Genomic DNA, 26,642 nt, shown 5'->3' with positions numbered 1-26,642 from the left:
GTCTTTGGTGCCAAACTGAAAAACCTTGCTCTACATCAACACAATTTGGAAAACAATCAAAAACTGGAAGAAAAAAAAAAAGTCTCCTTACTCTCACAGGTCTCCTATAATTGACCAGATATTTCATTATCCGAAGTCACTCATATAATTTCTATTCAGTTCCTAAATATGTGGCCTAAGGTCCTAACGTCAAGAGATCTGGCCCCATATTTTATTGTTTATAAAGCTCTTAGTGAGCTTTTAAATTTGACTTATAAATTCTCCTTTCTAAGACAAGAAATTTCTTCCGGAGACATAGTATCTATCAGGAAAGTCTAGGTCAGCCTGATTCATAAGAAAACGTGCAGCGTTATGTCCCTTGGAAAAACATAATTCCCCAAATATCAAGAGCCAAGGTGTTTCATGAAAATACTATTTATACTTAAATTAAAAACAGACTACCTTGATTTGAATTTCAGCTCTGTCATTTATTAGCTGGATGAACTTGGGCAAAATACTTATCCTCCTATCCCTTGGTTTTCTTATTTATGAACACAGATAATAAAAGTGCCTACCTTAATGGTCTGAAAATTAAATGGATTAATAAATGTAAAGCCTCTGGAGCAGTGTCTAGCACATAGTTAGAAATCAACAAATATAAGGTGAAAAAATCCATTTGATTTTGTCTTTTCCCCATTATATGTAGTCTCTAGTTAGAATTTTGATACTACCTATGAAGGTATTAGTTATTATAATTTGTTTGCTTTCTGTATTTATTTACATCAACTATAAGGGTATAAGGTAATCTCATAGTATCAAATATCATGTTTTTCCTCAAGTGGAAAATAATTCATTAATTATTCTAAAAGACCCTCGAGCTTATTGTTCACAAATATAATTAACACATGGCATATAAAACTTCACTATAAGTTGAAGGAATATAACATAAAACAAGGTCTGGACTGTCTAAAGTTAAATAATACCAACTGTTTTCCTTCCAAGTCCACTGTCATCAGAGATTTTTTTAAAATTAAAACATAATTTGTTCTTTTTAAAATTAATAATGTCTCAGAACTGTTCTATATAGCTGCACATTAATTTTTTAATATCCCGCTCTCAACCAGTGGTTATCAACCTAGTGGCTATTACCTGTATTTCTCCAAAGCTATCCAACAAACTGACTTATTTCCACAAGAGCATATATGTAATAAGACTAAAATTTTTACAGATGACCATGAGCTATCATATTTAACATACTTTGATCTCTTTTTCAAATGGTTTGATGAAAGGTGAGCCTCTCATTGTCTGAGTTTTTATAATTTGATCATCAAGTAGAGCCTGAATCTCATCTACTGAAGAAAGAATATAGACTCCAGTTTCACGATATAGACTTATGTGAAAAGCAATATCATCCCAAGTTTCTATCATTGTATGCATGGCTTTCTCTAATGAAAATTCCTAAAAAGGAGAAAAGAAGAAAAAATTAGATGAAGAAGTAAAAATCTTATTTACTAATTTGACTTTCCCTAGTGAATTCAGTAAGCATATGATGCATTACATCATCTTAAAATAATCTGTGGCAACAGTGTAATTGTCTTTGAGTTAGAAAAGTTTTTAAGCAATTTAAAAATTCCTAAGGAGAATGACAATGTAGTTTTTAAAAATTCACCTGCTAAGAAAACTAATGCCATCAGTATTAAAATAGACAACAGAATAAAGTACCTGCTGGACTTTTCCTGAAGTGGCCTTTCTCCAGTCTATAGTATGAAGATGCTTTCTGCGTCTTTCAAGAACACTAGAAGGCTATACTTACTCTACTAGCATCCTATGCCACACACACATCCACCCAGTATTCTTAATGGAAAAATTATATATCAAGACTAGCATAACATCCATGCATATCAGAATGTGGTAGAATTAAGAAGAGGTCAAAGGAGCTATTTCTAGTCTGGATTCAGGACAACAAAGCAATATAGAAGCACACACTTTGTGAGGGGGAAAAAAAGAGAGGTCTTCTGTCGGTTTCCCCCATCTCCACCCACTGCCGTCCAGTTCTATACATTCAACCACATTCAAACTATAATTATTTGATTAACAAACTCATCAAATAAAGTATTTCAGTAGATCTTCACATTTACCTTGCTTGCACCCGCACTTATCACTTCAAATTTTTCCAAGTATGGCGTAAGATTTAATTTTAAAATTTTTCTCAGTGTAGTTCCAGAGTCTGGAGTCAAGTCATAGCCTAAAATTTCTGATATCTGCTTCCAGTGGCGTGCTCTCATTCCTGGATTGCATAGAATAGAGACAGTAGGGATATACTCCTGATGGTGAAAATATAAACAATAATGAGTCAGTCATTTGACTTCCATACACATATACTTGAAATAATTTAATAAACTTACTGAACCAAATAAAAATCCCAAATAGATTTGGAGGGGGAGAGAAACTAACAAAATGATTCCGAAGTTCATCTGTACAAATAAACATGTAGAAACATGCAGGAAAATAATAAGAGTAAAAAGGAAGAGGGGGTAAATGTTCTACAAGATATTAAAGTATATGACAAAACTATGGTAATTAAAATTGTTGTTAAGGGGGAAAAATGGCATAGATGATAAAGGCTTTGTTCATCCCTCTTGCAAACAAATCAAAGTTGTGACAGAAACATGGAGCAAATAGCAAAGAAAGTCACCTGGGATCTAGATGAACAGAAGCACTACCACTAGGGAGAGAAATAATTAGTCGACCTGCAATGGTAGAAGGTAGGAGGGGGCAAAGACATGAGGCTGCCCATTACCAGGGGCTGAGGGGGACAGAGGCTGTGGCAGTAGCAGCTAGCACCTGCAGACACCTTATAAAGGGGCCATGTGCATGAGCAGACATGGTGATGGACCTACTCACTCTGAGCACTAGCTATGGGTCAGCTGCTCAGGGGATACCAGGAACTTACAGGGAACACTGAGTTGTTGGCGTGAGGGCTGGAGCAAGGCTTTCTCCCGGGCAGAAGTGCTGGCCGTATCCATTGTTCCTCTGTTGAGCCCTCCCCACCCTCCCGGCATGTGGATGCAGCTGCACCATAGCTGAGACATCATCAAACTGGATAACGGAGGTCGCTTTGCCTAGAGAATTCCCTGAAACTCCACCTCCCCCAACTTACGGCCCCACACCAGCCCATGTCCTCAGTGACTCAGGTGCTCCTTGCTGAGCAGCGCCAAGATTCACACTGATGGCAGCTGGCCTCGGTCTCTGGTAGGGTTTCTTGAGTCAACTATAAGCACAGCATCTGTGGATTGCTTGCTGAATCTTAACAGGTGGCTCTGGAGGGCATAAGCTGGGGCTAAACTTGGCTTGCGGCGGAACCCCTCTCAGGACTGTGCCACTGGACACCTACTTCACAAAGCCACACTATTAAGACTGGGAGTGTTAGGAGCTTTGTTTAGTACCTAGAAACAGACACAGAAAGGCAGCCACAATGGGAAGACAAAGAAGCAGAAACCTTATGAGAGAACAGGACAGAGATCCAGGAATAATGGAGTCAAGCATTCTAACAGATGCAGAGTTCAAAACACTGGTCATAAAGATACTCAGTGAACTTAGGAAAAGAGTAGATGAACTCAGTGAGAACTTTAACAAAGAGAAAATCATAAAAATAGAAATGGAAATTATAAAAGGGAACCAATCAGAAATGAAGAATACATGATTTGAGATCAAGAGTATATTAGAGTGGATAAAGAAGGGGACTGAACCACCAATATAGAGGATTGGGAAGCCAAGAACACTCAATCAGAATGGCAAGAAGAAAGAAGCCAAGACTACAATGATAATTTAAGGATCCTATGGGACACTATTAAATATAAAAATATCCATGTAATAGGGGTAACTGAAGGAAAAAAAAGATGCTGAAGAGTTATTTGAAGAAATAATGATGAAAAACTTCCCTCACCTGGTGAAGAAAATAGACATACAACCCCAGGAAGCTCAGAGAGTCCACTGTGAAAAAATGAACCCAAAGAGGCTCACACCAAGACACATCATAATTAAAATGCCCAAGGTTAAATACAAAGAGAGAATCTTAAAAACAGCAAGAGAGAAGCAGATAATTATCTACAAGGGAGCACCCATAAGACTAGCAGCTGATTTCTCAAAAAAAATTATGCAGGACAGAAGGACTTGGCACAAAATATTTGACATGATGAAAACCCAGGATCTACAGCCAAGAATACTTTATCCAGCAAAGCTATCATTTAGAGTCGAAGGACAGACCAAGAGCTTCCAAGACAAAAATAAGCTAAAGGAATTTATGAACACTAAGCCAGTATTACAGGAAATGTTAGATGGACTTCTCTTTAAGAAGAAAAAACATGTATCAAAAACATGAATAAAGAATGGTAACAACTACATTCCTATTGACAACTACTTCAAATAGAAAAGAATTAAGTGTTCCAACCAAAAAATAAAGTAGCTGAATGGATAAGAAAACAAGATTTCTACATATGCTGCCTACAAGAGACTCATTTCAGATTAAAAGACACACACAGACTGAAAGAAAGGGGATGGAAAAAGATATTGCCTTGATGGACCTAGAGGTATTGCGCTGAATGAAATGGGTTGGATAGGGAAAGACAAATATCGCATGATTTCACATACATGTGGAATCTAAAAAAAAAAAAAATCAACAACAACATCAAAAGCAGAAATAAACTCATAGATACTCATAGATACAGAGTTTTTTTTTTTTTTTTTTGAGGAATTCTAGATGAGAGGACGATTGAGGATGGTGAAAAAGGCAAAGGGATTAAGAGGTACAAATGGATAGTTGCAGAGGAGACATGGAGATGTAGAGCATAGCATGGGGAAGATGGTTAATAAGTTGTGATAAATACGTAAGGGGGAAAAGGGGTTCTAGATATAGTGGGATAATCGCTTTGAGAGCTATGTTGATTTCTGATCACTATGCTGCACAACTGAAATCGGTATATTATTGTATGACAACTACAATCGAAAAAAACATTGAACTGTACAATGTAAATATGATCAACTAATTGTCTATTATATTTCAATAAAGCTGAGATAAAAAGTAAAAAAAATTGGTTACATTATTATAGAAATACAAAGTTGTTATATATGTTATGTAGAAATATATAGTACAACATAATAATATATAATTATAAGCACACACACACATTACATGAATGGGGGAAAAGCCTGTACCCAAATGCTGAAGTGCTAACTTTTGCTTGGATATAAAAATTAGATATTCAACAAAAACACTTAATTCATCATTCTTGATACCAACATTAGAACATTTTTTTAAAAATCAGGAACAAGATTAACATACCCGCTTTGACTACTTCTAATCAACACTGTATTGAGTGTCTCAGCCAGTGAAGTAATTAATATAAATAAATAAAAGATATGGGGAATAAAAATTAAGAAAAAACTGACACCATTCACAGATTATTGTCTATGTACAGTGGCTAGATATTATAATAACATAAAGAAATTAACTAGAATTTCCATATACCAGCCTCAAACAGAAAACATAATTAACAAAAAGATCAATTTACAAATGCAATGACAACAAAATAAAGTACCTAGGGATAAATCAAATTAAAAGCTGTGCAAAATTATTCTGCATAAACTATATAACCTTATTAAAAAGATGTTAAAGACAATCTAAATAAATAGAGATGGATACCATCCACTGATAGATTCATTATTATATAAGAGACAAAAGGTTAGTACCCAGATATATGATTTTTAAAAAATCCATAAATTAACAATAAAAACACAAAGAAACAACCACCAAAACAATGACCAAAGAAAGAGTAAAAAGGCATAAATAGGCATTTCATGGAAGAAGAAATGTGAAATGCTAGTAGAATATAAGTACTATGAGGGATTTTTGTTCACAGACCATGAGTAGGAAAATCAATAAATTAGGTAATTAAGCAATAATACATAGCAGTAAACATAAAGGAAATACAGTTACAACCAAGAATGCAGATGAGTCTTAAAAAACATAATGTTGATTTAAAAAATCTAGTCACAGAAAACTACAGATAGATGATATATTTTTTAAATAAATTTTCACATACAAAACAAAAAAAGCAAGAGAATCACAAAGAATTCAAGATACACTTATCTTTAAGAGAGATTATGGGGATAAAATAGAGAAGGAATACACAGAGAGAAGTAATAATATTGATAATCTTCTAATTTTAAAGTAGAAAAGAGGATTCTTGGCCATTCCTTTTCTTGTTACACTTTATAATTCAGATAATATTACATACATTCTTCAAGTATTAGATACTAAAATGTGTTAAGAAAGAAAGATAAAGATTACAATCTTGAGATTACTAGGCTAAGAAAAATAGGCAGAATATATGACAAACCTATGGCTAACATCATACTCAATGGGGAAAGGCTAAAAGCATTTTCCTTAAGATCAAGAACAAGACAAGGACGCCCACTTTCGCCACTCCTCTTCAACACTGTATTCAAAGTCTTAGCCACAGCAATAAGACAAGACAGAGAGATAAAAGGTATCCAAATTAGAAAGGAAGAAGTAAAAACTCGTTACTTACTGATGACATGATACTATATATAGAAAACCCTAAAGATTCCATCAAAAATCTGTTAGAACTGATCAATGAATTAAGTAAAGTAGAAGGATACAAAATTAATATTCAGAAGTCAGTGGCATTTTTATACACCAATGATGAATTTTCAGAAAAGAAATTAAGAAAACTATCCCATCTACAATTGCATCAAAAACTATAAAATACCTGGGAATCAAATTAACCAAGGAGGTAAAAGATTTATTCTCAGAAAATTATGTCATTACAAAAAGAAATTGAAGATACAAATAAGTAGGAGCATATACTATGCTCATGGGTGAGAAGAATCAACATCATTAAAATGGCCATACTACCCAAATAAATCTATAGATTCGATACAATCCCTATCAAAATACCAATGGCATTTTCCAGAGAACTAGAACAGATAATTCTAAAATTTATATGGAACCATGAAAGACCCCAAATAGCCACAGCAATCTTGAGAAAGAAGAACAAAGTTGGAGGTATCACACTACCTGATATCAAACTATACTACAAGTCTACAATAATCAAAACAGCATGGTACTGGCATAAAAACTGATGCACTGATCAATGAAACCAAACAGAGAAACCAGAAATAAACCCACTCCTATAGCTCATTTAATCTATAACAAAGGAGGCAAGAATATAATGGGGTAAAAATAGTCTCTTCAATAAATGGTGTTGGGAAAATTGGACAGATACATGCAAAAAAAAAAAAAAGACTTAAATATAAGACCCAAAACCATTAAAGAAACCCTAAATAAGTGGAAAAACACCGCATGTTCATATATGGGAAAAATTAATATTGTTAAGATGGCAATACTTCCCAAATCAATTTACAGATTCAACGCAATCCCAATCAAAATCCCAGCTATGAAAAAAAAAAGTTTAAAATGTATTTTAATAAATTGATTCTCCATTACTGCTTCATTTCTCAGAAAAACTCCAAAGGTATCAGAGACAAATAAAACATGGTACACCAATAAAAAAATGCACAGCATAACTACCTAATATAAGCATAGCTAAGAGCTACTGTCAAATCTTCACTATATAGCAACCTTGTTCCCAAGATTGTACTAGTCCTATCAAGAAAAGCTGTGAACAGCAACATCATAGACACAAAAGGGCCATTCCTGGGTTGTCCTTACCCAAGAAAAAGACTGACAACTCCAGATTTACATCAAGAGTTTATTAAGGGATCTTATGGACAAAAGTAATAGCAAGATGGTAGATCTCTGCACTCAAAGGGCATGGGCTTGTTATACATAGCCAAGTGCCATGGGCTAACACAGGTGGTTTGTAGCCAAGGGCTAACTAACATAAGTAGCTTATAGCCCTGTGGCATGTGCTTGTTAAGAGCTGTGTAATCCAAAGCAGTAAACAATTTAATGGTTTCATTTATCTATGCAAAAACATTCCTTACAGATGATACAGACCCACCCCTCCCTGGGTAAACTGGAGGTTAGTTTGTTTAATAAGATGGTATTGGTCATGTTAAGTATCAGAAATCATTTTGACTAACAATGCAACAGAACCTAATGTATGTTGTCTGTGATCTCTGTAGGCATTTGCTTGAATTCATACCTGGGAGTTAATGGAACAATGAGGCTAAGGTCATTAGGTGATGTTTGATTCTTGTGGTAGATGTGGCAGTGTCTATGAGTTTGAGGGGTATAAAAATGAGAAAGCAAACAGAAAAAGATGGACAAAGAATGATCAAGATTAACGGGGCTCTAACTGGATCCACTATTGCCATGGTTCCCCCCAAGCCCTCAACAATCACAGGAGACTTCAAGAATACACCACACAGATTTGATTAGTAACACTATACCACACAGAACTGATTTGCTAAATACCACCTCTCCTGCTGCCTTCTGCCTCCAGCATACTCCATAGAGTAGTATAGGCAGGCAAGACCTAATTATTGGGAGGACTCTCTAACACTTTTCCAGTATAGAATTCTGGTTAGTTCAAAAAGGGTCCTTCTTTTAGAATTTTTGGAAACTAGACACTGCAATTTTATTAGTATCAGTGGCATCTGGTTGGAACAAATTCAGCTCCAGAGGCTGCACAGTTGAATGCAGCAGGGGTTCCATCAATTGGCCTAATTCCTTCCATTGCAGCAGTGTGGCCAAAGCATTCAGCTATTGGTGAGATCAACCCCCAGATTACATCTAGCATCAGAGTGGCAGGTCCTGAAGGAGCTGGGGTACAAGCTGGCACAGGAATGGGTAGCATGGTGCTTTTGTTCTTTATGCCTATAGCATCTCCCATAGTCATCTGGCCCATTCATACCTGTCACATCAGAGAAAGTTTCCTTGACCCTTTCCTGCTATCAATGCATCATTTTTTCCTGTTGCCACTACATCTCTTCTTCGTGGCACCTACGCTCCTCTTCTTGCCTGAGCTCCAGTTGCTTCTGTTTCTGCATGTCTTAGTTGTACAGCTCTACCATCCTCTGAAGTTCTTGAAGTCTCATCAAATCCTACTTAATTAGCATGACCTGGTGCTCATGGTGGGCAGCCTCCGTCTCCATCTCCAGTTTCTCATGACTTTCCTTGATATGGGGGTCTACTTGATCCTGCTGCTCTTTCTTCATTTCGATGAGTGCCTTCCAGAGTGATATACTCATACTCAAAGGCACAAGACTGTGCAAATCTGGGTAGCTGCTCTTGTTCCCTGTGAAATTATTAGTTCTTTATACTAACCAGCTTCTTGGAAGTCACTCTTCATCATATAACTGGTCCATCGGCTTCACAGGCCAAGGGAATGTGATTAGCAGGCAGGAGCCTTCACTGTATCTGTCTAGGGCTTTCTAAGCAGCTCGCTTCCCCCAAGAACTCAACAATGTCTTTATCTGAGGGCCTTCATCAATTATCCACAATGACTATAGTCCTCACCAGCTTGACAAACATAGAATAAGCTTCCTCCAGCAGTTTATTAGACATACATTGAAAAAGGCTCTAGAGCATAAGAGAAGCAGCCAAGTGCACATGCAGCTGCTTTCCACAGAGTGGTATGGTGTCCAGCTTCACTTTGGCAATCTCTGCAAGGGTTCATGTTTCCAAGCAAGTAAAACTGAAGTCCTTGTCCTTATGAATGAAGGCTCTGTCTGCCTCCCCATATTTCTCAATAGTTTCTTCATTTCCTTCTCAGTTTTGTCAGGAGGGAGCTTGTACACAAAGAGATAGCTGCATTAGGTGAACATTTGCTATACTGGTTTCCTAAAATTCTTCAGGTCAACAATCACACCCTCATTTTGGTTGCTGGACCCTGTTGTCCATTTGCAGGTATTGGCAGAGGCAATGGGTGCTGATGTGGCTGTTTCTGGTGATACTGACGATGTTTCCTTGGAGTATGATTTTGCTTCTACAAGTTAAAGGTTTTAGTGCTCTGCATTTCTGTATCCCTCTACCAACTATTCTACCCTCACCATAACAGTGACATGACATGACCTACACCATCCCCCAGCTCCCTTTTTTGTTTTTGCACAAACTGACAAGCTGATCATAAAATTCATATGAAAGTTCAAAGAATTCAGAATAGCCAAAATAATCTTGGAAAAAAGGAATAAAGTTGGCATTAAGTTCACATTTTCCAATTTTAAAACCTATTACAAAGCCATAGTAATTAAGACAGGTTGACACTAACATAAAGACAGACATACAGATCAATGGAATAGAATTGAGAGCCCAGAAGTAAACATTTACATTTACAGTCAACTGATTTTCAACAAAAGTACCAAGGCAATTCAATGGGGAAAGAATAAACAGTTTTTTTTAATAAATGGTGTTAGGACAACTGGATTTCCACATATCCTACCCCTACCTCATATTACATTTAAAAAATTAAATTGAAATGGATCAAAGATGTAAATGTAAGAATTAAGAGTATAAAATGCTTAGAAGAAAACATATGTGTAAATAATCATGAATTGGGCAAAGGTTTTTAGATATGACACTAAACGCGTAACAAATGAAAAAAAATAAGTGGGACACTAAAATTAAAATCTTTGTGCTTCAAAAAACACCATTGAAGAATTAAAAGACAATCCATAGAATAAATGGTTAAAAAAATTTATAAATCATCTACTAATAAGGGACTTGTACCTAGAATATATAAAGAATTTTTAACAATTGAATAATGAGACGAATAACTCAATTTAAAAATGGGCACAGGATCTGAATAGATATTTCTCCAAAGAAAGCATACAAATGTCTGAAAAGCACATGAAAAGATGCTCAACATCATTAGTCATCAAGTAATCAAAATCATAATAAGATACTACTTCATACCCACCAGAATAGCTATAATCAAAAAGATGGACAATTACAAGTATTGACAAGGGATGTGGACAAATTAGAAACCCCATGCATTTCTGGTGGACATCTATGATAGTGCAGCTTCATAAAACAGTCTGGAAGTTCTTCAAAAAATTAAACATAGAATGACCATGGCCCTGCAATTCTACTCCTAGGTATATATCAAGAGAAGTGAAATGTATGTCCACACAAAAACTTGTACATGAATATCCACAGTAGCATTATTTAAAATAGTTAAAAAGTAGAAAAACATTAAATGTCCATTGTCTAACAAAATATAGTCTATCCATACAATGGAATATTATTCATCAATAAAAAAGGATGAAGTATTATACATGTTACAATATGGATGAACCTTGAAAACATAAGCTAAGTGAAAGAATTCAGTCACAAAGGCCACATACTGTATGATCTCATTCATATGAAATGTCTGGAATAGATAAATTAGTAGATAAATTCATAGTTACCATCAGCTGGGAGAAGGAGAGGATGGAGAGTGACAGCTAATGGTTATGGGCTTACTTTCTGGAGTGATGAAGATGTTCTAAAATTAGATAGTGGCAATGTCTGCACAACTGTGAGTATACTAAGAAACCATTGAACTGTGCATTTTAAAGTGTGAGTTTTATAAATGTGAATTTTAAAAAAGTAAACCAATTACAAAGGAAAAACTGTAAACTAATGATAAAATTCTAAGTATATCACAATTTTTTTTTCAGAAATGAAAGCAATCAACCAACATTACCCAATACCAACTTTGTTTCCAGTGCAATATTATAGGGAACTGGTTCCCCAACTTTTTGATTCTATAGCAAATGTTAATGAAAATTATTTGTAGGGCCAGATGGCTTCACAGGTGAATTCTACTAAATGCCTAAAGAAGAAATAATTCTTATCCTTCCCAAACTATTTCAAAAATTCAAGAGGAAGAAAGGCTTTCGAACGAATTCAACAAAGCCAGCATTACCCTGATACCAAAACCAGACAAATACACTACAAGAAAAGAGAATTATAGGCCAATATCTCGGATGAATATAGATGTAAAACTCTCAACAACATATTAGCAAACTGAATTCACCAATACATTAAAAGGATTATACAGCACGATCAAATGGGAATGGTTCAATATCCACGCATCGATCAATGTGATATACCACATTAACAAAAGCAAGGATAAAAACTGTATCATTATATCAATAGATGCAAAAAAAATCTGAAAAAATTCAACATGTATTTATAATAAAATCTTTCAATAAAGTGGGTATAGAGGAAACATACCTCAACATAACATATGACAAACCGATAGCTAACTTTATACTCAATGGTGAAAAGCTGAAAGCTTTTCCACTATGATTAGAAACACGACATGGATGACCACTTTCACCTTTATTCAACACAGTATTGGTGTCCTAGTCACAGCAATCAGACAAGAAAAAGAAATAAAAGTCATCCAAATTGGAAAGGAAAAATCAAAACTGTCACTATTTACAGATAATATGAAACTATATGTAGAAAACCCTAAAGATTCTACCAAAAAACTATTAGAATAAATGAATTCACTAAAGGTGCAGGATATTAAATTAATATTCAGATCTGTTGCATTTCTATATACTAATAACAAACTATCATATAGAGAAATTAAGGAAACAATCTCATTTACATCAAGAAGAATAAAATACCTAAAAATAAATTTAACCAAGGAAGTAAAAGACCTATATTCTGAAAACTGTAAGACATTGACACAAGAAATAAAAAACGAGAACAATAAATAAGAGGATACATCATGCTAATGAACTGAAAGGCTACTATTAAAACGTCTATACAACCCAAACCAATCTACACATTTAATGCAATCCCCATCAAAATACCAATGGCATTTTTCACAAAATTAGAACAAATAATCCTAAAACTTATATGAAATCACAAATACCCAGAATTGCCAAAGCAAACTTGAGAAAAAAAAAACAAAGTAGAGAGCCATGGGAGGGAGGGAGCAATTAGAGGGATCGTTTTATGACCATTATAGATGTCTAATGAATGTACTGTATACTTGAAACCAATTTTAACAAATAAATTTATTTTAAAAAAAGAAAGAAAAAACAAAGTTGGAGACATCATGCCTCCTAATTTCAAACTATACTGCAAAGCTATAATAATCAAAACTGAATGGTGCTGTCACAAACACAGACGCACAGATAATAGAACAGCATAGAGAACCCAGAATAAATCTTCACTTAATGTGGTCAATTAACCTACAATGAGGGAGGCAACAAGAATATACAATGGGGAAATGACAGTCTTTTCAAAAAATGGTAGTAGGAAAACTGGATACACGCAAAAAAAAAAAAATGAATCTGGACCACTTTCTTCTACTACATACAAAAATAAACTCAAAACAGATTAAAGACTTAAATGTAAGTCCTGAAACCATAAAACTCTTAGAAGAAAACATAGGCAGTAAACTCTTTGACACCAGTTTTTGCAATATGTTTTTGGATATATCTCCCTGGGCAAGGGCAACAAAAGCAAAAATAAACAAATGTTACTACATCAAACTAAAGAGTTTTTGCACAGCGAAGGAAACTATCAACAAAATGATAAGACAATCTACTGAATGGGAGAAGATATTTGCAAATGACATATCTGATAAGGAGTTAATGTCTAAAATATTTAAAGAACTCATAAATTCATATCAAAAAAACAATCTGATTAGAAATGGGCAGAGGACCTGAATAGGCATTTCTCCAAAGAAGATATAGAGGTAGCCAACAGACATATTAAATGATGCTCAACATCGGTAATCATGCAAGAAATGCAAATTAAAACTATAATGAGCTATCACCTCACACCTTTCAAAACGGCTATCATCAATCAGTCAACAATTGTTGGTGAGGAAATGGAGAAGTGGCGATCCTCATGCACTGTTGGTAGGACTATAAACTAGTACAGCCACTATTGAAAACAGTATAGAGGTTCCTCAAAAATTAAAAATAGAACTACCATATGATCCAGCAATTCCACTTCTGGGTATTTACCTGAAGAAAATGAAGACACTAATTCAAAAATGTATTTGCATTCTATGTTGGTTGCAGCATTATTTACAATAAGAAAGATATGGAAGCAAAAGATGAATAGATAGAGAAGAGGTGGTATATATATATATATATATATATATATATATATATATATATATATAATGGAATATTATTCAGCCATAAAAAAGAATGAAATTTTGCCATCTGCAACAACATGGATGGATTTAGTGGGTATTATGCTAAGTGAAATAAGTCAGACAGAGAAAAACAAATACAATAATGATTTCACTTATATGTGAAATCTAAAAAACAAAACACACATACAAAACAAAACAGAAACAGATTCATAGATACAGAGAACAAATTGATGTTTCCAGAGATGAGGGGCATGAGAGAATAGGTGAAAAGGTGAAGGGGAATAAGAGGTACAAACTTCCAGTTATAAAATAAATAAGTCATAAGAATACAACGTACAGCACAAGAACAGAGTCAACAATATTGCAACAGCTTTGTACAGTGACTGATAGTTAATAGACTTATTATGGTGATCACAGCGTAGAGTATATAAATACAGAATCACTATGTTGTATATCTGAAACTAATATTATATGTCAACTTTACTACAATTTTTTTTTAAACTTCTGAAGTGGAGTGACGTCACAAGCATGGCAGAGTGAAAGATGTCCCCAGATCTTTGCCCTTGAAATAACAATAAGCAAAACATCTAAAACTAAACAAATAATATCCAACCTTCACACAAGCACATCTAAGCAAGTGATCTGCACATAAGAGCTACCAGAGGTCAGAATGGCGAGAGTAAGGCAGTAGACTGGGAGGAACAAAGAAGTTGCCTCTAACAGTTGGAGCTCCCTGCAGGAAGAAGGGGAAGGGAGAAGGTGTCTGGTGCATTTCCTGAACAGCCCTGCCTGAAAGAGGTGTGAGCTCCATGCATTGGCAGTGCCCAGGGATCAGGGCAAAAAGCAAAGATGGGAAGGTAGAGAAGCAACAGCTGAATATTACAAGCCACCGTTGCACAATGTAAGGCTGAGCCACAACAACACTTATCCTCCAATACAGAGTGCACCCTCCCCCATATCCTCCAAGACCGAACACCTCAGAACCCCAAGGGAAATTGAGCAAACAATACTGAAACTGTCACTAACACTGACAAGGACTGAGATTGAGATTAGCAATCAGGATTGAATATTTATAAGAAAAAAAGGCATTATTAAGGCTCAAAGCAGGGATCCAAGAGGCTTAGATGCCACCAACTGGAAAACAAAAGAAAAACACCTTAGCAACAGACTAAAAAGAGACTTTTATATAATACTTCTTTCGGGGTGGGGGCGGGGGGGGGGAAGCAGAAAGGGGAAGCAAAATACATTTCCATTAATGCCCAGGCAGAGAAATAGTCCACTAAACACCACAAACAACCAAGGTGACAAGGCAGCTCAGGAAGAAAGAGAAAAATCTCCAGAAAATAAGCTTACAGACATAGAAATATGCAACTTAAATGACAGAGAATTCAGAATGGCATTTCTGAAAAAACTCAATGAGATCCAAAATAATTCAAGTCAACAATTCCAGAAGTTGAAATACTAGATCAGCAGGAGTTTTTTTTTTTTATCAAAGAGACTGAAATCACAAAAAAAGAACCAAATAGAAGTTCTGGAGATAAAGAATGAAGAATAAAATAGCAAGCTTGGGAAACAGAGTCGACCGAATAGAGGAAAGGATAAGTGATATCAAAGACAGAAATCTAGAAATCCAGAAGGAAGACGAGAGAGACTGAAGAATAAAAAATAATGAAAGAGAAACACAAAAACTAGCTGATACCATCAGAAGAGGAAATTTAAGAATAATGGGAATTCTCGAAGGGGAGGAAAAGGAGCAGGGATTAGAAAGCATTTTCAGACAAATAGTTGATGAGAATATCCCAAATCTAAGAAATGAACTTGAGCTTGGAATTCAAGAAGTCAACAAAACACCGAATTATCTCAACCCAAAAAGGCCTTCACCAAGACACATTGTATTAAAATTATCAAAAATCAAAGACAAAGACAGAATTCTCAAGGCAGTCAGGAAGAAGAAAACAATAACTTATAATGGTAAACCCATTAGATTATCCTTGAACTTCTCAGCACAAACCTTACACCCAGCCAGAAAGGAATAGAATCAAATATTTAAACTATTAAGTGAAAGGAACTACCAGCCTAAAATAATATATCTAGCTAAGCTCTCCCTTAGATATGAAGGATAAATTAAGACTTTTCCAGACATAGAAAAATTGAGGGACCTCTTCACTACGAGGCCTGCACTACAGGAAATACTGAAAGAGGTCAGTTCACCTAAAACAAAATGACTAAAAAAATTACATAAGTAGGAGTAAAGTGACTATCAGGCACATAGAAGCAGAGGAGTACAAACCTTACTAAGAACAGGGCATTATAAGCTTAAATAATAAGAAGAGAATTGTTATAACAAGATAGTAATGAATGTTCAGCATACATAGGAACAAACTGAGATAACAATGACTGAAATGGAGGAATTCGAAGATTCAAATTCGCAAAGGAGAATGGAGAAAAGGCAAGTGCAGAAGAAAATAGATCGGTGTGTGTGTGTGTGTGTGTGTGTGTGTGTGTGTATAACTATCCTTTACATATTCATAATGGTAACCACACATCAAAGATTCAGAACCATTGTATATATCATAAAACAAGAAGTACCAGAGGAAAAACCCACAAAAGCCAACCAAAATAAAGAAAACAAAAACATAAGGACAAAGAAGCAATGGAAACACCAAGCTACCAGAAAGCAAAAGATAAAATGGCTATAAGAAGACCTCATATTTCAGTAATCACCTGAAATGTAAATGGACTGAATTCATCAATAAAAAGGCACAGAGTTGCAGATTGGATCAAAAAACAAAACCCAACCATATGCTGCCTCCAGGAGACACATCTCAGCTCCAAAGACAAATATAGACTCAAAGTAAAAGGGTAGATAATGATATTTCAAACAAATGGTATCCAGAGAAAAGCAGGAGTAGCAGTACTAATATCAGATGAAATAGACTTCGAAATAAAAAAGGAAAAGAAAGATACTGAGGGACACTTCATAATGATAAAGGGAATCGTGCACCAAGAAGACATAATACTTATCAATATCTATACTTCCAATCAGGGAGCCTCGAAATATATAAAGCAATTACTAACAGAACTAAAGGGAAAAACAGACCAAAACACCATCGTAGTAGGGGACCTAAATACCCCACTGTCAGATATGGACAGATCATCCAAACAGAAAATCAATAAGGAAATAACATCTTTAAATGACACATTAGACCAACTGAACATAATTGACATTTACAGAGTCTTCCATCCCAAAACAGCAGCTTATGCATTCTTCTCTAATACATATAGAACATTCTCAAGAATCAACCACATACTAGGACACGGAGATCGCCTCAACAAATATAAGAGGGGTGAAATCATACCAACCATATTTTCTGATCATAATGCTTTGAAACTAGAGATCAACTGCAGAAAGAAATCAAGAATAACAACAAATACATGGAAATTAAACAACATCCTACTGAAGAATAACTCGATCAGAGAAGAAATAAAAAGAGAGATCAAGAGATACATAGAAACAAATGATAATGATAGTACAATATATCAAAACTTTTGGGACATGGCAAAAGCGGTCATAAGAGGAAAGTTCATATCATTACAAGCCTACCTCCCCAAACAAGAATGAGCCCAAATAAACAACCTAAAGCTTCATCTTAAAAAAAAAAAAAACTAGAAAAGGAAGAACAAATGAAGCCTAAAGTCAGCAGAAAGACAGAAATTGCCAAAATTAGAGCAGATATAAATGAAATTAAAAAAAAAAAAGAAAGAAAGAAAGAAAAAATAAATGCAAAGAGCTGTTCTTTGAGAAGGTTAATAAAATTGACAAATCTCTGGCTAGACTCACTAAAGAAAAAAGAGAAAGGACACAAATAAACAAAATCGAGGAGAAAAGGGGGAAATTATGACTGACATCACAGAAATACAAAGGATCATACAAGTATACTATGAAAAAGGATATAACGCCAAATTTAATAACCTAGAAGAAATGAACCAGCACTTAAGAAAATACAACCTTCCTACATTGAATCAAGAAGAAGTGGAAAATCTAAATAGATCAATCAGCAGTATGGAAATTGAAACAATCATCAAAAACCTACCAAAATGTAAAAGTCCAGGACCAGATGGCTTCACCAGTGAATTCTACCAAATATTCAAAGAAGACTTGAAAACTCATATTTGAAAAGATACTTGCATACCCATGTTTATAGCAGTATTATTCACTGTGGCCAGGACATGGAAGAAACTGAAGTGTCCTACAATAGATAATTGGCTAAAGAAGCTATGGTACATATATACAATGGAATATTAGCTAGAAGAAGAGATGAAATACTGACACTTGCAACAATATAGATGGACCTTGAGATAATCATGTTAAGTGAAATAAACCAGACAGAAAAAGTTGAAAACCATATGATGTCACTTATATGTGGGGTAAAACCTAAAAGCTACAAACAGACTCATGGCATAGACAATAAACTCATGGTTACAAGGGTGGGGGAGGGGTGGGAGAGGTAGATAGGGTAAATATGTGGTGGCAGAAAGAAATCTAACTATGGGAAGGGAACACACAATGCAAATATATATAAGTCTTCCTGTTAAAATGTACAGCTGAAATTTACTGGATTTCATTAACCAATGTCACCATAAAAAATTAATTAATAAAAAAAATAAAATAAAATAAAGCTAGGGTAGCAATACTTACACAAGACAAAACGGACTTAAAACAAAGGCTATAACAAAAGACAAAGAAGGACCCAGCAATTCCACTTCTGGGTATTTATCCAAAGAAACCCAAAACACTAATTGGAAAAGATATATGCATCCATATGCTCACTGCAGCATTATTTACAATAGCCAGGATATGGAGGCAACCTGGGTGTCCATCAGTAGATGAATGGGTAAAGAAGAGGTAGTACATATATACAATGGAATATTACTCAGTCATAAAAAAGAATGAAATTTTGTCATCTGCAACAACAGTGATAGACCTACAGGGTACTGTGCTGCATGAAGTCAGACGGAGAATGACAAATGTCATACGATTTTACTTAAATGTGGAATCTAGAGGACAGGATAAACGAGCAAACAAAACGGAAACAAGCTCATAGATATAAAGAACATTTTGATGGTTGCCGGACTAGGGGTGGTTGGGAGGATGAATGAAGGGGTAGAAGGTTAAGAGATACAAATTGGTAGTTACAAAATAGTTATGGAGATGTAGAGTATAACATAGGGAATATAGTCAGTAGTATTGTAATAATTATGTATGGTGTCAGATGGGTACTAGATTTATTGAGGTGATCACTTTGTAAGTTATATAAATGTCTAATCACTGTGTTGTATACCTGAAACTAATATAATATTGTATGTCAACTGCAATTGAAAAATAAAAAATTGACTGTAAAAAAAATTTCAGATGACTCATAGAATCTCAGAGTGCTAGACACAGATAGGAACAATGCTCGATGCTCAAAATTCCATCAAAGAGTTTGTACTCTGAGAATGCTGACAATGGAAAGTTGGCACTATCATTAGAACCACTATCACTACTGCCTTGGGAACTTGGAAGCAATATTAAATGTCACAAAAACTGTTATTTTCTTTATAAATGTGACGACTGAGGCACAAAAGGCTATATCTCTTCCTTAAAATATGCCACTACCAAGCACAGAACTGTGATATAAACCTAGGCAGTGTGACTCCAAAACTTTCACAACTGCTACCCTGTGCTGCTGCTCTTAGTATAGGCTAACTGGTCTGCCTTGTAATTTTTTACACACTTTATATCATTGTAGCTAGTCATTACAATCTTTTATCTTTGTCAAGTGTAGTTCTATGAAGTAAACGATTTCGATGACTTCATCAAGAAAGAATAAAGCATTCAGTAATAGTTCAAGTTTTCTGGTTGCAGCTTTGGTTTTGCTTCCAAATGTTTCTGCTTTTCTTCTTTAGCACTTGATAAATAAAAATAGCTATAAAAAAGAATAGAAAAACTCTATTCTAAGGATTTCTAAAATATCATTAAATGTGTTCATACCTTAAAAACTTTTATCTGTTCCATTACCGTAGAGCACATAGCAATAGTAGGATTCTCTTTTGGTTCGTCTTCAACTTTCTCTTCTCCCAGAGATCGTCTTTTTGCTGCCTTTCTTTTTTCTTGTAATTCCTTCTTTTGCTTAGTTTGGAAAAATTTAAGTGTCTTAAAAATCTCTCGGGAAAATTCATCTACATCAGCTTCCATGCTTTCCCCATTAAGGTCCAAAAATCCTCCATCCATCCACCTGATTGGAAAGAAAAAATAATAATATTAAACTCAAAGACTTTTGGAGTTTAAGGGGCTGTAGAGATCCCTTAAGGTAGCTCTCTCATTTTACAAAAGAAATGACTGAGGGCAAGAGTGGTTAACAGTTTTTCTTAGTCACATAGACAGAAGGAGTGGTAGAGAGACAAGATTAAAATCATCATTTTGGCTATGCTGCATAGCTAAAATATGCATCAGACTATAAATGGATGACTAACAGTATCCAAATAAAATGCAGATTTGACTCTATACTTCTAATTTTTGGTGTGAACATTAATCGAATTAATTAATTGCATAAAAAATGAAATAACTCTGAAAAACCCAAATAATACTTTAGATATTATATAAATAAGCTTAGGTGATACCTTAGCAACATGTGATGCTTCTATATGATACTGGGTTCTCTATCAAGTGAACAGATAAGTCCTATTTTAAACACTTAGCCAACAATACCATAAAATCAATATATATTCATTTTATAAACTTACATTATTTGCTTAATTTTTATTACAAGAAATTACCGTTTTTCTGTTCGTTGCCACTTCAAAACTAAATTAAAAAACTTCTGATAGGGCTCAATGTTAACTTTTAATTTATCTAGTTCAGGATATTTTGTCAATTCCCATTTGAAGAGTTCCTCTTCTTTATTAATAAACTGAACTGCTTCTTCAGATTCCTGAATACGTTTCTGTAGTTGTCGTACATCAACCACATACTGAAAGAAAATAATTTTTTACATCAAGAAATATCCAAGTAATGTTATGAAAAGATGATATGATACTGCCTAGACTATGTCCTTGTATTTATATAGAAATTTTAAATATAAACTTTAGAACATTATAAGATAGCAACAAAAAAAGGTAATTTCTTAGAAAACTAAGTCACAAAAAAGATTACATAAATAGTACCAGTCCTAGGCCTAAGAGTCAGGCCCCTGTTCGTCATAGTAAGCACATGTTTTTCTATATTTTTAAATATATGTAAACATGTCCTGTATTAATCTATGAGCCAGCCATAGCTAATATCTTATCTATTTATCAGACCTGTTGCATGCGGTCCAGTTCTGCAAATTCTGTAAATTCTTCCATGCGGCGTGATTCCTTTTCTATTTCCAAAATCAGTTTCTCTCTCTTGGCTATTAGCTCATTTTCTTTGTTATGTTTAGCATTCTCAATGAGCTTTTGAAAAGACAATTTAATCATGTTAATTATTTTGTTACAAAAGAAAGAAGAGTTACCAAATCAGAAATCTGAATGCTTTGTATAGTAATAAAAGCCATTAGAGAAATAAAAATGAATGCAAAAATAAAACATTGACTGATATTAAAATGCAAAGAATACTAAACCACACAAAAAATTTTTTCCTAGATTTCCAAAGTGACTGTAACAATTTTTATTTATTAATCAGTTACTTTAACTGTTTAACAGGTTCTGGGATAATAATAAAAGCTATCATTTATTGAACATGTGCCATGTGTAAAGAACACACCTTACCTACATTACCACAGGTATTATTATTCTCATTTCAGAGATAAAGAAATTTCAGCTTATAGAGTTCAAGTGGCATGTCCAATCTCATAAAATCATATAAGTCAAAATCTGAATTAGAACTTTGGTTTATCTGACTTAAGTCCATGCTTTTCACTATCATACCACTTCACTTCCAAATTTAGGAGAAACTGGTTTACATTAGGATGTTTTTAAAATTTAAATATATTCAATCTTATATAAAATCCTAATTCTGGTACTTCTTACCTGTGATATTGAGTAAGCTATTTAACTTCCCTTAGACTTGTTTTTCTAATCTATGAAATGAAAAAAATAAGACTACCTAAGATTTTTGTATTAAATGATTTCATAAATAGAAAGCCTTAGTGCATTGCTTACTATTATTATCAATTTATATGATAGTTCTGACTTCTTTAACATTAGTCCCACTGCTTACCAGATTCTGTGAGTTGGGCCTAACAGCCTGTCCTAAATGTGCAGGGCCATAAATACTGCTAACACCAAACTCATATTGACACATCAGGTTATTTTTTAAAGGTAGATGGTAAGTACATATAAAAGTTAAATAAATACAATTCTTGATGTCAATGTTAAACGATAAAAATTTATGCTGAAAAACACGTTTACCTCGTCATTGTCATCAAAGATAGGATTAATTTTCCAAGGCCACATAAGGACAGCTGAATTTAAAGCTAAATCTTCTTGAGGAAATAGAAAAACATCTAAAAAGTAACTCATCCGGCGTTTGGATTCCTACAAAATAAACTCCATATATAATAAACCATATAGAAAATCTAGGGCAGTATGAAAAAGAGAAGAACTCACAACAATTTCTAAGACTCTCTAATTTCAATTTGACTCAGATTATTAACTGATATTTCATATCATCCAAATCACATGGGTATTCTAATAGCTGGAGGAGTTTTTATTTGGCTTCATATCACACAACTGTAAATTTCCATACTGAAAATAAAGCTTTTAAAAAGTTTTTACTTGCAGTTGATTTAACATAATGGTACTCTTGGTCCTCCTTGTGTATGACTAAAAACGCAGCTTTTGTTCAGCAAGATTTACTTTTGATTTTAAAAGATTTTATATTTTTTATTCTTATGTATTAATTTTTGAATCTTTGGTGACAAAAACTTTAGCATTTTTGTTTTGCATCTTTGGTGACATTACCATCTTTTTTTACCTACCATTAGTATACAGCAGTGGTCTCAAAAGAGTTTAGAGATGAATGGCAAAGAAAAAAAAAAAAAACTTTAAAACCCATAGATTTACCAAAGTAGAGAAGTTGAATATCTATACCCCCTATAGGTTTCATTAATCCATATGCAGTGTTGTAATTTTTAAAAACTGAAATACAGATTCAAAGGCTAATTTAAGGTTTTTGGTTTGAGATGTATGTGATATATATGTATAATATATAATGTACAAAATGCATTATATATGCATTATATTGCATATAGATGTATAACCTAATAAAAAGTTATCCATGTAATTAATTGAGGAGAAAAAGTACATCATCTCGATAAGTACAAAAAAAGTATCTTATAAAATTCAACATCCATTCATAATAATTTTTTTAAAAATGCCTAATAGAAGAGAACTTATGAACCTTATAGAAGTACCTATAAAAACCTTAAGGAAAGGTCATAGTTAATAGTGAAATCTTGAAAGCTTTCCCTTTAAAGTTGGGATCAAGACGACAATTATTTAACATTGTACTAGTGGCCCTAACATGTCCATTGTAGCCAAAAAAGTTTTGAAGATGTGTAATGTCTGATGAAGACAAAACCAAACTCTCATTATTTGTAAGTTGTATAATTATATATGTAAACATTCCAAAAGAATCTTCAAATAAGCTATGAAAATTAAGAAGATAAATAAATAACATATTATAATTTTAAAGTTAAAATTTTTATATAAAGATAAAATTTTAATTAAGACAAAAATTAATGATAGTAATTTTTATATAAAAACAAATTTTGTATAATGAGAAAATCATCAGACAAATTCCAACTTCTGAAAACGGTTAAGGTCATTAAAAACAAGGAAAGTCTGAGAAACTGTCAGAGCCAAGAGGAGCCTAAGGAGACATAACAACTAGATATAATGTGGTATCTTAGATGGGTTCCTGGGACATAAAAAGAACATTAAGTGAAAATTAAGAAAATCTAAATAACTGTAGATTTTAATTAATAATGTATAAATATTGGTTTATTAATTGTAACAAATGTACCACACTAATGTAAGATGTTAATAATGAGGAAATTGAGTGCATGTGGATATACATGTAATATGGAAACACTTTGTACTATCTGCTTGATTTTTCTGTAACTCTAAACTTATTCTAAAAAATAAAGTTTACTAATTATGTAAATTAATTGTATTTCTGTATTCAAATAACAGAGAAGATAAAAACATTAAAATAACACTAAAAGATATCAAGTACTTGAAAATATATCTAATAAAAGATGTGTACAACCTCTATATAGAACATTATAAAATATTAACAGATATTGAAGAAGAGGTGAATAAATAAGATATTCATCATGAATTGGAAAATTTCAGTATTGTAAATGTGCTGATTTTCTCCATCTATTTAATGCATTTCTGATCGAAATCCTAAACGATTTTTGTGGAATCTGAAAAACTGATTCTAAAATTTATGTTGGATAGGTCTCTACATTTATTATCAATTTGATGCAATCTCAATCAAAATTCCAAAAAGTTATTTTATGAAATATGATAAGCCTATTCTAAAATTTGTATGAAAATGCTAGAGGGCCAAAGACAAGCAAGAATCTTGCAGAATAGACTGGGAGGACATGCTCTACCAGATGTCAAGACTATTATTGCTATTACATTTAAATTGTTGTATGTAAGTCCGTGTGTTTTTGATACAAGGATAGACAAATAGGCCAATGGAACAGAATAGAATCTCTTAAAACAAATCTGCACATATATGAACACTTGATGTATGATAGAGGTTGCAATGCAGAGCAATGGGGAAGCAACAGTCTTTTCAATAAACACATAATTGCTCATGTCCATGGGAAAATAATTAAATTAGACTTTGCATCATTCACAAAAATAAAATTCTCAGAGGACTAAACACCTAAACCTGAGAGGCAAAACTAAACAGCTTCTATGAAAGAATGCAAGAAGAAAAAAAGCTTGATGACTCTATGTACAAAGGAATTCTTAAACAAGACACAGAAAACACTAAACAGAATGGAGATAAGCAATCTACCAGATGCAGAGGTCAAAACACTGGTTATAAGGATGGTCAATTATCTCAGTGAAAACTTCAACAAAGAGACAGGAAACATAAAAATAGAGATAGCAAACATAAAAAATAACCAGCGAGAAATGAAGAATACAACAACCTAAATGAAGAATACATTAGAGAGAATCAAAAATTAGTTGAAGCAGAGGATTGAATCAATAATTTAGAGTATAAGGTAACAGAAAACACTCGATTGGAAAAGCAACGAGAAAAACAATTTAAAAAAATAGGATAGTTTAAGGGACCTCTGGGGCAACATCAAGCATATCAACATTGGCATCATAGGGGTACCAAAATAAAAAGAGAGATAGCGAGGAATTGAAAACCCATTTGAAGAAATAATGACTGAAAACTTTTCTAATCTATCAAAGGAAACAGACATACAAGTCCAGAAAGAGCAGAGAGTCCCAAACAAGACAAACCCAAACAGATCCACACCAAGACACAGCATAATTAAAATGCCAAAAGTTAAAGACAAAGAGAGAATCTTAAAAGCAGCAAGAGAAAAGCAGTTTGTTACATACAAGGAGCTCCCTTAAGACTTTTGGGTGATTTCCTAACAGAAATTTTGCAGGCCAGGAGGCATTACCATGAAATATTAAAAGTGAAGAAAAGCAAGGACCTACAAGCAAGATTATGCTACTTAGCAAAGCTATCATTTAGAATTGAAGAACAAAGAGCTTCCCAGAGAAGAAAAAGTGAAAGGAGTTCATCACCACCAAATCAGTACTACAAAAAATGTTAAAGGGACTTCTTTAAGAAGAAGAAAAAGAGTTTAAAAATATGAATAATAAAATGGCACTAACTAGATATTTATCAACAATTGCTTTAAATGTAAATGGATTAAATGTTCCAACTAAAAGATAGAGTGGATGAATGGAAAGGAAAACAAGACCTCTACATGTTGCCTATAAGAGACTCACTTCAGATTAAAAGATATGCATAGACTAAAAGGGGATAGAAAAAAATATTGCTTTGATAGACCTAGAAGGTATTTAAGTCAAAGAAAGATAAACACTATATGATTTCACTTATATGTGAAATCTAAGGAATAAAAAGAACTAATCAAAAACAGAATCACAATTATAGTGGACAATTTGGTGATGAACAGAGGGGAGGAGGGGCTGGGGCCTGGGAGAATGGGGTGAAGGGTTAAAGAACTACAAATTAGTAGCTGAAGGATGGTCAGGGGGATGGGGAGCACAGCATAGGGAATGCGGTTAGCATTAATATGTTGGCTAGGTGGAGAAGGGAAATAGGGAGCAATTTGGAAGATCATTTTATTAACTAGATAGATGTCTAACCAATGTACTGTATACCTGAAACTAATTAAAATAAATAAATTTTTTTAAAAAAATACAAGAAAAAGAAAACCTTCAAGGGGGTTAAGAGGTACCAATTGGGAAATTATAAAATTTACCTGTGTTGTACACCTGAAATTAATATAATAGAATATACCAACTGTA

The 26,642-nt window shown here is 33.8% G+C and overlaps 1 protein-coding gene and 1 pseudogene across 18 annotated transcripts in view; both read right to left on the bottom strand.

Moving 5' to 3' along the window:
* Nucleotides 1-26,642, bottom strand: part of DNAH12 (dynein axonemal heavy chain 12) — a 185,285-nt gene that overhangs the window by 123,809 nt on the left and 34,834 nt on the right. For 15 of the 18 annotated variants that reach the window (XR_001595223.2, XR_001595224.2, XM_036218452.1 and 12 more), the window contains 6 exons: nt 22,512-22,637; nt 21,420-21,554; nt 20,898-21,091; nt 20,113-20,356; nt 2,118-2,303; nt 1,237-1,437 (listed from right to left, as the gene is read on the bottom strand). Coding sequence is in view for 16 of the 18 variants with exons in the window: in XM_036218452.1 (XP_036074345.1) it covers nt 1,237-1,437; nt 2,118-2,303; nt 20,113-20,356; nt 20,898-21,091; nt 21,420-21,554; nt 22,512-22,637 (1,086 nt within the window). In the remaining 2 variants the exon portion in view is untranslated. Of the gene's footprint in view, nt 1-1,236; nt 1,438-2,117; nt 2,304-20,112; nt 20,357-20,897; nt 21,092-21,419; nt 21,555-22,511; nt 22,638-26,642 lie in introns of those variants that run through there. The other 3 variants (XM_016131620.2, XM_016131615.2, XM_016131621.2) reach the window with 3 other exon arrangements.
* On the bottom strand, nt 7,429-10,734 carry LOC107503395 (annotated as a pseudogene).

This window comes from Rousettus aegyptiacus, unplaced genomic scaffold (assembly GCF_014176215.1).
Source record: "Rousettus aegyptiacus isolate mRouAeg1 unplaced genomic scaffold, mRouAeg1.p scaffold_m13_p_4, whole genome shotgun sequence".
Lineage (NCBI taxonomy): Eukaryota > Metazoa > Chordata > Mammalia > Chiroptera > Pteropodidae > Rousettus > Rousettus aegyptiacus.
This window is presented reverse-complemented; position numbering and strand designations above follow the sequence as displayed.